Genomic DNA, 14,868 nt, shown 5'->3' on the forward strand with positions numbered 1-14,868 from the left:
CTTCTCACTTTCCTTTCGTTTGTTAAAACAAACTTTTCTTGTTGTGATATAGTATTGATAGGCAATACAGGCCTAAGCTTTTGATTAACCAGTTCTTCATACTTGTATGTCTTTATCGGACATCATTGTTACATAATAAAATCGTAGTTTGAGTAAAAAGAATTTACAAAACAGTGTTTAATCCTTTACTGAAACTAAAGGTATTTCCTATCAAATTGTCTATCAACACTACGTCATAACCTGAAAAAAAGATTTATGCGGTTTAAAGCATAGCATTTAACGTGTCACATTGAAGGTTCCATGATAACCGCAAAGTGGGCACATCTGCGGATGTTTCAAAATTCTAAATTTTACAAGTTCATGATTGATGTTTAATTCGGCTTAAACGTGAACAGGCTCAATCAAACCGAGTGTAAAACATTTTCAATTTGTCGTTTTGTGCTATTTGTAGGGATTCTTTGTTTCTCTTTATTTTTAAGCCGGTTCCAGGGGATTGTAACTTGCAATTCCCACAACCGTCCATGAACAGGCGCAATCAAACCGAGTCTGCAACATTTTGAATTTTGCCGTTTTGTGTTATTCAAATATTAAACTAACTGTTGCACCTAGTGATATTATATGCATAATAAATGATCAACTTTATCTACCCATTGACAATTGGTCAACTTTTGAATGATATAAAGGATATTTTCATTTGTCTCGTGAATAAATTATTTTTAATTCGTACCAAAAATCACATTGGGTGCACTTATGACAAAGGTCAAGTTATCATATCTTTTTACCTGCTAACGTTTTCACCAGTTTTAATTGGATGGGAATACATCACATTTTATAATCAAGTAAGGGGATGATCCCTAGGAAACAATGAAAATAACATAATAATATGACAAAAGAGACGGTGTGTCATGCGCAAGACCAAGACCTTTGCAAGCTAGGTCAATGTCACACTTAAGGGTCAAATGTTAGCATGTAGAGAATACTTTCTGGCCCATAACTTTGACTTGCATCAAGGGATTTTGAAAGAACTTCGCACAAATGCGTAGCATGGTGAGACAGTGTCTCATGCACAAGACCCAAACCCGTAGCTCCCACGTCAATGTCTAACTTCGAAGTAAAACGTCAGCAGTTAAAACAATCTTCTCTTGCCCATAACTCTGTTATGCGTCAAAGGATTTTTAACACAAAATGGCACAAATATGGTTTCCGATGAGACGGTATGCAAGAGCTAGACCTGTACGATTTATATAGGAACGATATCGCTTCAATACGAATATCTATTTCCTAATGTTGAGTAATGAGATATGCTGTCAGTCTGTGTAAGAAAGCAGCACAAAATTCTAATATTTATTATTTATATTGATAACAGGTTTTTTATGTTTTCTTTTGTTGTTGGTTGGGATTATAAGAAATAAATCTTTAAATGCTGTGCAAAAAAACCCCGAATCTAACAGAAACAAACATGTGCTTTAATTGTAGACAAATCATGTTTTTAATTGTAGACAAATGAATCAAATTTACACATTTACTATACTTATTTTTATTATTGATTGTATGCCCTATTTATAATTGGTTAACTAGCTAATCATCAAACAATCATTTTATTGGAGAAAACAAATTGCCAAAAATACATCGTTAAATACATGTTTCGTGTTTTGAAAAATAATAAACAGATTATATGCTAATAATTATTTCTTGCATGTGTGATTTTTGCAATTATTCAAAGCTCTGGGTGGTTTATCTTCTTTTTTTAGCTGTTTTAGTTGTCTGGTTGAGAATAACATATCGATTTTGCAGTTTTGCATTTGTCCTTGTCAAAGTCGATTCGATACCATTGGTTAGACAACTGTAAAAATAACAAAATTTAAAAAAATCACCAAACAGTTGTTTGATTTGATATTTCGTAATTAGCAAAAAATAAACAACAACAATAACATTAAGTAGATCTATATTAACAAAACAAATAGTTACAAGACATTGATTAGAAAATTTACATACATATGGTCTGGCGTTCACAGACGTACATTCTCGACAGCGAACAAGGTACATCGAACCATTGTCCTGCAGCGGCCATTACAACACAGTCTTCCCCACCATCGACGTTATCTGGCTGACCGTTTTTCCAGTTTGTGAACGTTCCTGACGCGAGATTTCCTGATGAAACCCAGACATGCACGCCTTCATTTTCTATATCATTTAATCCAATGAAAGCTGTCAGAAAACATAAAACAATATAAGTCATTATAAGAGCATATGACTTCATTCGGTTTATTCAGAATTTATTTTAGTTCGATTGTGTAGGAAGCTATAAACTTATAGACTCACTTTCGAATCCGTTCCTGGAACCAACCAGTAATGAGCAATGTGTGTAAAGTTTCTTGCTCAAGGAAACAACGACATGCCCCTGACGGGGTTTGAACTCATGCGGCTAGCGATCATAAGATTACTAGTCCGACGCATTAACAACTGGGCCATGCCGCCATAATGACTTTATTTAATATTAAATGCCCTAGCATTATTGAGATTCATAAAAAATATACACTACACAGAACATTGATAAATTTTCTCATAACACAGACCTGATACTTATATACATGTATTTCTCTTTTTAACAACGATACTCGTGCTTTACAAATGATTGTCAGAGAAATACACATTGAAAATATTATTTGCAAAAATGACAAATTTTACATGCTCCTGGGCCAAGTGATTGTACGAAGTCTTCCTCTGAAAAACTTGTTATCTCCACAAGATGTCCTCCCATAGCAACACAATCATCCTGTCAATATTATGAAAGATCCTGTATGTTGTAATTAGTGATGTCACTAAATTGAAGTTTTATACAAGTATATAATTATTCTTCTTAACGATTTCAAAACACCAAAGAATATTTAAATATGTAATTGCAGTAAATTTTAATACATTATAATTAAAAGTTAAATTAATGAGAAAAAACCCCCAACAAACGGCTGCTTAGACTTATCCCTTTATCTATATGGAAATATCTTTACAAATAATGTTTTTTGAAACTTTCAATATTCTATAAAATTGTTAAGTTAATGTTTTCAAACTATTTAATACTTAATTTTCAGCTTATGTGATGTTAAACAACTAAGAAATGTGGCGCAGAGCATGAATTCATGTATCATAAAGGTATGCCTTCATGTGTCATAAAGGTATGCATTCATGTATAATAACGGAATGAGGTCATGTGCCATAAAGGTATTCAGTCACGTGTCATAAAGGTATGTAATCATGTGTCATAAAGGTATGCAGTCATATGTCATAAAGGTATACAGTCATATGTCATAAAGGTATGCAGTCATATGTCATAAAGGTATGTAGACATATGTCATATAGGTATGCAGTCATATGTCATAAAGGTATGCAGTCATGTGTCATAAAGGTATGCAGTCATGTGTCATAAAGGTATGCAGTCATGTGTCATAAAGGTATGCAGTCATATGTCATAAAGGTATGCAGTCATATGTCATAAAGGTATGCAGTCATATGTCATAAAGGTATGCAGTCATATGTCATAAAGGTATGCAGTCATATGTCATAAAGGTATGCAGTCATATGTCATAAAGGTATGCAGTCATATGTCATAAAGGTATGCAGTCATATGTCATATAGGTATGCAGTCATATGTCATATAGGTATGCAGTCATATGTCATATAGGTATGCAGACATATGTCATATAGGTATGCAGTCATATGTCATAAAGGTATGCAGTCATATGTCATAAAGGTATGCAGTCATATGTCATATAGGTATGCAGACATATGTCATATAGGTATGCAGTCATATGTCATAAAGGTATGCAGTCATATGTCATAAAGGTATGCAGTCATATGTCATATAGGTATGCAGTCATATGTCATATAGGTATGCAGTCATATGTCATATAGGTATGCAGTCATATGTCATATAGGTATGCAGACATATGTCATATAGGTATGCAGTCATATGTCATAAAGGTATGCAGTCATATGTCATAAAGGTATGCAGTCATATGTCATAAAGGTATGCAGTCATATGTCATATAGGTATGCAGTCATATGTCATAAAGGTATGCATTGTGTCATAAAGGTATTCAGTCACGTGTCATAAATATATGAAGTCGTGTGTCATAAAGGTATGCAGTCATATGTCATAAAGGTATGCAGTCATATGTCATAAAGGTATGCAGTCATATGTCATAAAGGTATGCAGACATATGTCATAAAGGTATGCAGACATATGTCATATAGGTATGCAGACATATGTCATATAGGTATGCAGTCATATGTTATAAAGGTATGCAGTCATGTGTCATAAAGGTATGCAGACATATGTCATATAGGTATGCAGTCATATGTCATAAAGGTATGCAGTCATATGTCATAAAGGTATGCAGACATATGTCATATAGGTATGCAGTCATATGTCATAAAGGTATGCAGTCATATGTCATAAAGGTATGCAGTCATATGTCATAAAGGTATGCAGACATATGTCATAAAGGTATGCAGACATATGTCATATAGGTATGCAGACGTATGTCATATAGGTATGCAGTCATATGTCATAAAGGTATGCAGTCATGTGTCATAAAGGTATGCAGACATATGTCATATAGGTATGCAGTCATATGTCATAAAGGTATGCAGACATATGTCATAAAGGTATGCAGACATATGTCATATAGGTATGCAGTCATATGTCATAAAGGTATGCAGTCATATGTCATAAAGGTATGCAGTCATATGTCATAAAGGTATGCAGTCATATGTCATAAAGGTATGCAGTCACGTCATAAAGGTATGCCTTCATGTGTCATAAAGGTATGCAGTCATGTGTCATAAAGGTATGCAGTCATATGTCATATAGGTATTCAGTCATATGTCATAAAGGTATGTAGTCATGTGTCATAAAGGTATGAAGTCATGTGTCATAAAGGTATGCAGTCATGTGTCATAAAGGTATGCAGACATATGTCATATAGGTATGCAGTCATGTTTCATAAAGGTATGTAGTCATGTGTCATAAAGGTATGAAGTCATGTGTCATAAAGGTATGCAGTCATGTGTCATAAAGGTATGTAGTCATATGTCATAAAGGTATGAAGTCATGTGTCATAAAGGTATTCAGTCATGTGTCATAAAAGTATGAAGTCATGTGTCATAAAAGTATGCAGTCATGTGTCATAAAGGTATGTAGTCATGTGTCATAAAGGTATGAAGTCATGTGTCATAAAGGTATGTAGTCATATGTCATAAAGGTATGCAGTCATGTGTCATAAAGGTATGAAGTCATGTGTCATAAAGGTATGCAGTCATGTGTCATAAAGGTATTCAGTCATGTGTCATAAAGGTATGAAGTCATGTGTCATAAAGGTATGCAGTCATGTGTCATAAAGGAATGAAGTCATGTGTCATAAAGGTATGTAGTCATGTGTCATAAAGGTATGTAGTCATGTGTCATAAAGGTATGTAGTCATGTGTCATAAAGGTATGAAGTCATGTGTCATAAAGGTATGCAGTCATGTGTCATAAAGGTATGTAGTCATGTGTCATAAAGGTATGAAGTCATGTGTCATAAAGGTATGTAGTCATGTGTCATAAAGGTATGTAGTCATGTGTCATAAAGGTATTCAGTCATGTGTCATAAAGGTATGCAATCATATGTCATATAGGTATGCAGTCATATGTCATAAAGGTATGCAGTCATATGTTATAACGGTATGCAGTCATGTGTCATAAAGGTATGTAATGACGTGTCATAAAGGTATGCAATCATATGTCATAAAGGTATGCATTCACGTGTCATAAAGGTATGTAATCACGTGTCATAAAGGTATGCATTCACGTGTCATAAAGGTATGCAGTCATATGTTATAACGGTATGCAGTCATGTGTCATCAAGGTAGAAGTAGTATTTTGACTTCCATACTAAATACTTAGTCATTTAAATAAAAGTTATACAAATTCTACCAGAGCAAAAGAAGCAAAACCTAGTCCATCTATATGTCAAATGACTATAATTTACCAACAAAGAAAAAAAAAGAGGCATAACAAGTCTTTAAATGCCTCTATTTTCCATATGATCATTCTGTTTGCATAAATATTCCTGGCTGGCATGGGAAAGGTTTTTTTGTTTAAAAGCACATTTTACCTCCGAAATTCTTATTTTTTATTCTATAGAATTGTTAGAATCTATAGAATTTCTAAGGCATAAATGGTCTTTAAATGAAAAATTGTCGCCGTTAATTGTTCGGGTCCGCTAGCAGGAAATCTTATTACGTTTTTTATCCAAATGATGCATAGAGGTAAACAAGATGTTTTACACGGTAAGCTTTTCTGAACTTAAAAGTCTTCTCACGACTTTTAAAGCGTCAGTTTTACTCCAGGCTTAAGTAGGTGCTAGGGGTGTTGACGGTAGCTGACACTTTCCAAAACCGTCCATGATCAGGCTCAATCAAACGGAGTCTACATCATTTCCAATCTTGTCGTTTTGTGCGTTATTTCGCGCGTGTGTGTGTGTGCGTGTGTGTGTGTGTGCGTGTGTGTATGTGTGTTTCCCGTCCTTTATAAAACCAAACCCCTCGAATAGCAGCAACAACAACGTGTTGTTATTGCTTATTGAAATAAATACCAGTTTTGAACATTCAAATTTAATTTGTCATAAGGTATATATAATCCTGTACGAAGGACTCAATACAGCCAAGTTGCTTAACCTAGTCGCATAAACAGCTTACTAGTAATAAGTGATGTAAAGGTTATTATATCAATTAGAATGCTAAAGGATTGTGAGGATCTAAGTCAAAGATCATTAACATATTCTGCTTTGGAACAAATTCATTAATGAAAAAACATTAAGTGGTAAATTAGATAGAAAGTTAGATAAATGAAAGAATGAATTAATAAATAAATAAATAAAAAATGAACAATGAATGAATAAATTGTGAATAAATAAATAAATAAATAAATAAATAAATAAATAAATAAATAAATAAAAAATAAATAAATAAATAAATAAAATAAGTAAAGGATAAATGAATAAATAAAAAAGAACAATGAATGAATAAATTATGAATAAATAAATAAACAAATAAATGAATAAATGACATAATTAATATTCAATTTACAAGTGTAAATAGAAGATAAATCAATAAATAAAATAAATAAGAAGAAAGAATAAATAAATTTCAAAAATAAAAATGCATTCTCCAGTCATATCATACAGTTCAACACTTTTATGAAAAAGGTAGTGTTATGGTGTTGAGGTCCAATATAACTCTTACCTCAGCCGCTGTCCAATTAAGAGCACTTGAACTGCGCCAATAACAGCTACTTTTGAACAACTGCCAATCGCCTTCACATGTCTCCACTAACACACTTTCACAGTCACGACCAAAGTATCCTTCTGGACACGTGCATGTGTAGTTGTTGATGCCATCTGTACACGTGCCATCATTTTGGCATGGATTTGGCTGACAGTTGTCAATGTCTGTTAAGGGCAAGTATTGTGAGATAAAAGTGTGTTTTTAATAACAATAATATAAGTGACTGCGTAAAATAAATACTATAATGAAGAAAGAGAGTTATGAACACAAGCTGATCCTTTCAAATTGTTGTTTAATTTGGATGTATATCGATTAATATGGGTTGTTTGTAACCTTCTGATGTGCATTAGATAATAACCAACGTCAAAATGATATCCGATTCTTACTTCTTTGGCAGTGACATCCTGTGAACCCGGAATTTGTACAATTACAGGCAACAAACCTCCTACTTTTGAAGTAACACTGTTCCTGTTCCATGCATAAGCCTTTAATTACAAAGGGTTTGAATGCCTTTATGTTTAAGATAAAAATGCACAATTTCAACATTTATTTGAGTACGGTGTCAATGGTAGTTAAGATTAAATGTAACTTTAATCACAATTCACAATGATTAAACTTATCTAATGGCTTGGTGACAGCGTGGCCGAGTGGTTAACGTGTCGGACTTGTAAATCTTAGGATTGCACCAGTAATCTATGGATTGCTGACCGCGTGGGTTCAAACCCTGTCAGGGGCAAGCCGTTGTTTTCTTGAGCAAGAAACTTTACATCTATTGCTTAGTATTGGTAAGTTCCAGGAACGAATTTGAGAGTGTTTCAATAAGCTTATAGCTTCCAAAACAATCGTACTAAAATAAATTTGAATACTAGTAAACAAAACTATTTATACTTGTTATCATTTTATGTAATAAATAAATGTAGTTTACACACATCGGTAACATTTCCTCTGTGCCGAGCTATCAGCGCTGCCAAAGCCTGGCCTCAAACAGGCAGTATCATTAGGGCACTGTTTAAATAACATAAGATTCATAAATCTAAATTGTTTCAAAATTAACATTCATTGACACGTTAGCATTTTGTTAACATTTTTTAAGTACAAAAGTAGCGAAACGAGATATATCTCAAAACAGTTGAATAATTCAATTCATTTACAGGTAATTAATTGTGTGTGCTCTCAAAGCAAATTTAAGCTACATTGAATGCTATCAAACTATCTTGAGCACTTGAAACATGCGCTCTAGCTGCAAAGTATTGAATTTACCTCTACATGCGAATCACAATTTCCATAATATGGTGTTCCGTTGGCCCACCATATACCATATGCTAATGGTAAAATAGTCTACAAGGAACATAACAATAAACTGCGTCAGGTAAGAGTACAAAGTCATTTTTAGTGTTTTTTATAATTTATTTCTTTTTTTCCCTTTTTTGATTTTATAATTTCCCTTTTAATTTTTGTTAGTAATAACTTGTCAAGCTTTTTGTGTTTGAGAATAGAATCTTGTAAAATCGGTGTCAATTCTTTTATGGGTATTTGTATATCAAGATTACAAAAGACTGTTTTCAAATAAATGAATGTTTAAGTACTTAAAAAGTACTAGTATGTCACTATAAATAATAAAATCATACATGATTTATACATAAAGTATGACCCTTGCAGACCAGCCGTCAGAAGAGTAATTCCCTCTACAACAACACTATTATTTCCACCAATTAAAGGTTTCCACTGCTTTTAACCTCTTTAGAGCAACCCCTCTACGCAACGACCGAAATAATTTTCTCTCAAATGGTTTTACTTAGCAGTGGCGATACTGCATAATGTTGGTAATCAGTAACAGAACTTGACCTCATTATGGCCCAGAAATACTTTTGTTTTCATTTCTGAAAAGCTTTTTGTGCACTACTACAGTTTTTAAAAGTTACTCAATGGTCAAATACCTGAAACACCTTGTGCAGTTGTAACATTTCAGCAATGGGTAAAACTTTGGTGAGTTAATACTTTAAATGGAAGTCAAAATACTACTATGTTTACATTTTGTTTCTTTAATCACATTAAGCGCTACTTTCTTAAGAATATATGCATCAAAAATGATCTAAAATCATAATTTGAACATTATGAAACTCATGTTAAACTATTTTAAAGAATGAAAAAGTATTTATTTCTGAGGCATAATCTGCCTTTAACGACATGAAATACTTACCGTTAATAAAATAAATCCTTTGAACATCTTTTGACACTCAGCAATAACCAAATGTTATTTGAAAGCTAAAAAATGATAGGATTATCCATAATTACACTTCAATATTGTCATATAACAATCATTGGTTCACAGATTAAAGGGAGACGCCTTCAGTAGGTCGATTTAAATAAATTGAAAAAAAAAAAATAAATAAATATATACAGTAATGTAGAAGACATTTAAAAGTATTCACGGTCCAACCCTCGCGGTGATTAACCATTTATGAGATGTGTCTCAAATCCCAGACTTTTCATTGGTTAGTGCACAATCTGTAGTGGTTCTTACAAATCAAATACCTGATCTAAGTTTGTGATAAGAATATTTCGCTATAACCTCGGTACCAAGTCTTATGCAAAATACAATGTATATTTAAAAATTATATACTACTTTTATCATTAAAATTTCATCCCTTTGCCAAAAAAAAAATAAGACGGAGAATAGCATGTTTTTGACTAGTTACATCTACCACATTAGTTTGCACATGAAGTTTCGTTAAATAGTAAACGCTCAAGTCTGCAATATCAAAGTTTTGTTCCCATTATATCAATGTTTATGTTTTAATAAAAAAATGATTATTTAATTAACAAGCTGTTGCGAATCTGTGATGCGCTTATACTAACTATTTTATAATAATTTTAATACTCCAGCCGACAATGTTTGTATTATTGAAACATCTCTTTAAAAATACATCTTAGGCATTTTTTTGAAATTTATTAATTTAACAATACTTCATTATGTACATTCGACAATGTTTTGCAAAATCATTTAATTTTTTAAAACTAAGATTTTCGTGAATAATAGAAGTAATGTCTTGCAACTGTGTTTCCATTTCTTTAAATATATCCCCTTTTATATATCTTAAATTGTCAAAAATGACAGATCAATGTTGCTTGTAGCGTTGGATACATTTTTTAAGATTATACCATCTTGTAACTTTATTATAAACTTGTATCCTGAATTTGCTTATTGATATAATGAAAATGTGAACAATATTTTGAGATTTTAACATTAATTGAATATGAATATGTCTATAAGTGATGGCGATAATAAAATATGATTATATTGTAGCTTAAGTCTTAATATTCGCAATGCTAATTCGCGTTTCCTCTTGTGTGTACAAAATAAGTACAACACAAAAAAAGTTCCATGTAACCGTTTAAAAGCAAATAAGAGAAAAAAATCAAATATTAAAAACTATCTATTTGTTGGATATCATTATAATAACAGTCAGTAAGCCTGAAAAAGATTATAAAAACAAAATTACTGTTAAAATAGTATCAAAGTACTTACATTCAAAGATGCAGTGGCTCCTCTATCCTGATCTTAAATCCAACGTGTTATGATGAGAAGTAACGTTTGACATGGAGAATTTATACAAAAGAAAAACAAATAAAGAACGTAGAAACTTAATAACGAAACAAATGTTTCAATCCGTTATCATAAAACTAATGAATCTTATAAACAAATTGAAGTAACACGTGCTGTTATTGTCGGGCGAATGATACTTATATTTTGCGTTTAATGTCATGTCAAATCTGTTACGATTAATAAGAAATATAGCTTTGGACAAAAACAAGATAAAGCTGGCAAATATGTTTAACATGTTGTTTTGTTTGAGTTATAAAACCATTTTACTTACAAATTTTCTGAAAATATTTAAATTTGATATATACAACTATCCCCGTTCATCTGCACTTGATGGAATTTATGATTTTTGTTGCCAGTACCTCGGATCTTGATACAAACGTTTTAAGAATGCTTTCATTTTATTTTGCCCATTTATTTAACATGTTTTCAATAAAGTATAAAGTCTTTATCTTTATAAGTCTTTATTATTTCAATGTGTAATGGTATGTTCACTGTTCAGATCAATATCTGGTATATTGAATCTGACATGCATGATACGTTTAAGAGATGGGTTTGTCTGAATGTTAAGACACACTCTTATTTGGCGTTCAGTATGCAATTTGTTCATACATTTAAAGTACTCAAGTTGAAAGTATATTTTTGTCAAAGTGTACAATATTCCGTCCAAACATTCTTTTAGAAATTCCACATGGATTTAATGTCAGGTAAAGGCCGTATCAAAATAAGAATTAGGCCGTTAAAACAAAATAAAGATGGCGATACACAGCCGGTCGAAATACGCCGGTTGTAAGATCCGTTACAACCAAAACATTCCAGATAACAAATAAGAGATATCACCAAGACGGGACTGCTTTGATATTTGAGTTAACACGAACAGAAAAGATCCTTGTTAAATGCATCAATGTAAGAACTATATCAATACATTTACAATGTTTTGTAAGGACTTACTTGTGAAGGGGGGGGGGGGTGTTATTATAGCAGTGTGCAAATGAGGTTTATTTAAATTATGAACAAATTATGAAAAAGACATATCTTTGCTACCTATATAAAGCATTGCGAGTCTGTGTGAACATTAAAGTACTCCATATTTTTTGTTGCGTAAAAATACTTTCTTTAACAATAGACAGTTTCAACAAGGCATGCTTGAATTTAGCATAGACTTACAATGGTTGATGGAAGAAAAATACACCACATAATGTATATCTCTATTTTCGGGTCAACCATTTTAACAGACAGTAATAAAATTGATATAAAAGACAATTATTGAACAACGAAATGTAGTACTTAAAGTTATAAAATAGTTACGCACAATAATAACTCAACAAAAAGGAAAGTATGTTAAGTTGTTCAAAGATATTTCACAAATCGTATGATCTATTGATATACATGTATAACTGATCAGTTATATTTCTTATGTTTGTCTCGTGATTGGTAACATATGCTGTTGTGAACGGGAACTCGTAATAATGTTAAGCAAATAAACGTTTATTTACCTTGTACATTTTACAATCATATTATATATTAAAGTTAACTTACCGATAATATATTGATCAAAAAGGTCTTAAATCCAGCACAAATTATTTGAACTGACTGTACCCAGCGTATCATGTTGTCTTATATCAGGAAAAATCTAAAAAAAGTATTTAAAAGAATCGTTTTCAGTGTATATAGTGGTCTTAATCTAAGCACAATTTATTTGAAATGAATGTACCAAGCGTATACAGTTGCTTTAAATCAGGAACAGACTATTTGGAATATACTTATTTCATACCACAAATTTACCATAACAATTTAAAATAACAATCTATCATAACAAATTGTGATATATTTTGTACAAAGGAAAGGAGCAAAAAGCATTTGTTTGGCTAGAATTCATAATCATCTTGATAGGTTAAAAACAAATAAAAGAAGGCAACAAGTATGTGAATTACTGTAAATAATATTAATACAAACGACCGCAAAAACTGCATACAATTTGTGAATATAAAGGAGCAATCACTACGAGACACCACACTGGGAAGAAAATGTTGCAACAGTATTGAGCTCTTTAGCAAAACGTTTATAAAAAAAGCATTGAATTGGATTAACTTGTACTTTCCAAAAACAATCTGAAAGATTAATGTTTGAGCGGTGAGCATGTTGTGAAAATGTTTACCATAAAATCATATACCGACGATTAAATTACCTTTTTTGGATTGAGCATCGGCAGCAGTACCATGCAGTATATTGTACTTTTTCATGAAATACCTGGTACAATTCTAGATCAACAATAGAGCGAGTGCTTAAAGTTATCCACGTGCTTGGTAGCAACAGTTGTTGTTTTGATGTAAATTTGAATTTATATAAATGAAAAACAAGAAAACATGACCTCTGATTAATATGATTGAACGTACTGTAAAATATTGCAACAGTTGTCTAGACAAATAATTATCTCAGTACGCATTAATTTTCTAATTATCTGGCATTTCAATCTCTTTATTTCGATCAATGCTTGTCAAACACATATTCTGTTTTCGTTATATTGCTAATAACTAATGTGAATTAATATTAAGAGGATAATTTTTCGTTTGAGTGAAATATGGAATATATTTTCACGAAACATGATAAAATGCCACATATTTTCACGAGCCGGGACGGCGAGTGAAAATATGTGGCATTTTATCATGTTGAGTGAAAATATATACCATATTTCACGAAAAACGAGAAAATAACCTTTTTATTTAATTTCATTATGAAAGAAAATGGTTACAAACCCTAATGCTCGCTACACAACTGCAATTTTACAGCGCGCAGTAATATATCATTGCGTCTTGTTTTGCACGCGATATTTGGCGTTACATTGTGACGTCACGTAAACAACTGTTTAAACGTCTATACGTTAATTACTGAATTAAAGATATTGGTGTTCGGAATTATTGTCTTAGTTAGACCATTTTCTGTCATTCTAGATAGTTTTCAAAGCAAAATTCACCAAAAAGCTGTTTTGTATTTATCAGATTTTTCAAACAAAATGGCGAAAGAAGTCCCTTCAAATAAATATGAGTTTTAACTCCACCCACTTTCATATTTATATTTCATATTTATTTTAAAAAAATATGAAATATATTTGACTGATATAGCACCATATTTCATGGATAAAATTACATAAAAGCACACATTGTTAAATAAAGGAGGATTCATGTGAAGGGTTTTCAAGAAATAAGTTTATAAAACGGTAGTGAGCTAGAATATTCAACATTATATTACCTAATGTGTACCTTATTTTTTACGTTCATTCATCTTAGACACAGACTCAACAAAATTTCAAAACTTGCTTATTTTAAATATAATTTAAAAGTGCTTCAACTAATTGCTTTTACCGGGCAAATAATAATTTCACGCAAGATAAAACTTTCTTTGTATTTTTAAGGATGGCAATATCACGTATGATTTCTTTTTAACGCTTAACATTCTTTAACTTTACAATTGTAAAAAAAGAAATGGAAAATATAGAATAAAAAATACAGAAGAAAAAGGTTTTAGAACCTGACGTAAACTTTGAACTTTTCTGCATGTTTATTGATCCGTTGTATATTATACAAAAGCAACACACATATAGCTTTGCTAGCCCGCTTAGTTCAACAGGAATACAATCGGATCTGTACTTAAGGGATCAATAGTTCCATCCTTAGACGGTCGAGGCAAATTTTCTCCGTGACAATTAATCTCGTTCATTCGGTCTAATGCTGGATCTCCATATAATATAATATGATATAATATATAATATAATATAATATGATATGAGAGGGTAGAAACAGGTGTATACCAAGTTCTTTTACGTGTATGCTGTACATAAACATTGATATATTTTTATGTCAACAAAAGTGAAACAAAAATAAGTAGTTCAATTTTATAAAATTTTAGGGGTTTCAAACGTTACCTTCGTCAGAAACTTTA

At 31.7% G+C, this 14,868-nt stretch overlaps 1 protein-coding gene across 1 annotated transcript; it reads right to left on the reverse strand.

The window, feature by feature from the left end:
* Positions 1-1,460: 1,460 nt before the first annotated feature.
* On the reverse strand, positions 1,461-9,597 carry LOC132726975 (neurocan core protein-like). Its single transcript, XM_060712388.1, has 8 exons — positions 9,526-9,597; positions 8,586-8,663; positions 8,255-8,330; positions 7,712-7,810; positions 7,284-7,489; positions 2,689-2,776; positions 1,996-2,208; positions 1,461-1,843 (listed from the first exon to the last, which is right to left on the reverse strand). The coding sequence occupies exons 1-8, from the start codon at positions 9,550-9,552 to the stop codon at positions 1,836-1,838; spliced, it is 795 nt and encodes a 264-aa protein (XP_060568371.1). The 5' UTR covers positions 9,553-9,597; the 3' UTR covers positions 1,461-1,835.
* Between the last annotated feature and the right edge of the window lie 5,271 nt (positions 9,598-14,868).

Source organism: Ruditapes philippinarum, unplaced genomic scaffold (genome assembly GCF_026571515.1).
Source record: "Ruditapes philippinarum isolate M1 unplaced genomic scaffold, ASM2657151v2 ctg7345_1_1_1_1, whole genome shotgun sequence".
NCBI classification, from domain to species: domain Eukaryota; kingdom Metazoa; phylum Mollusca; class Bivalvia; order Venerida; family Veneridae; genus Ruditapes; species Ruditapes philippinarum.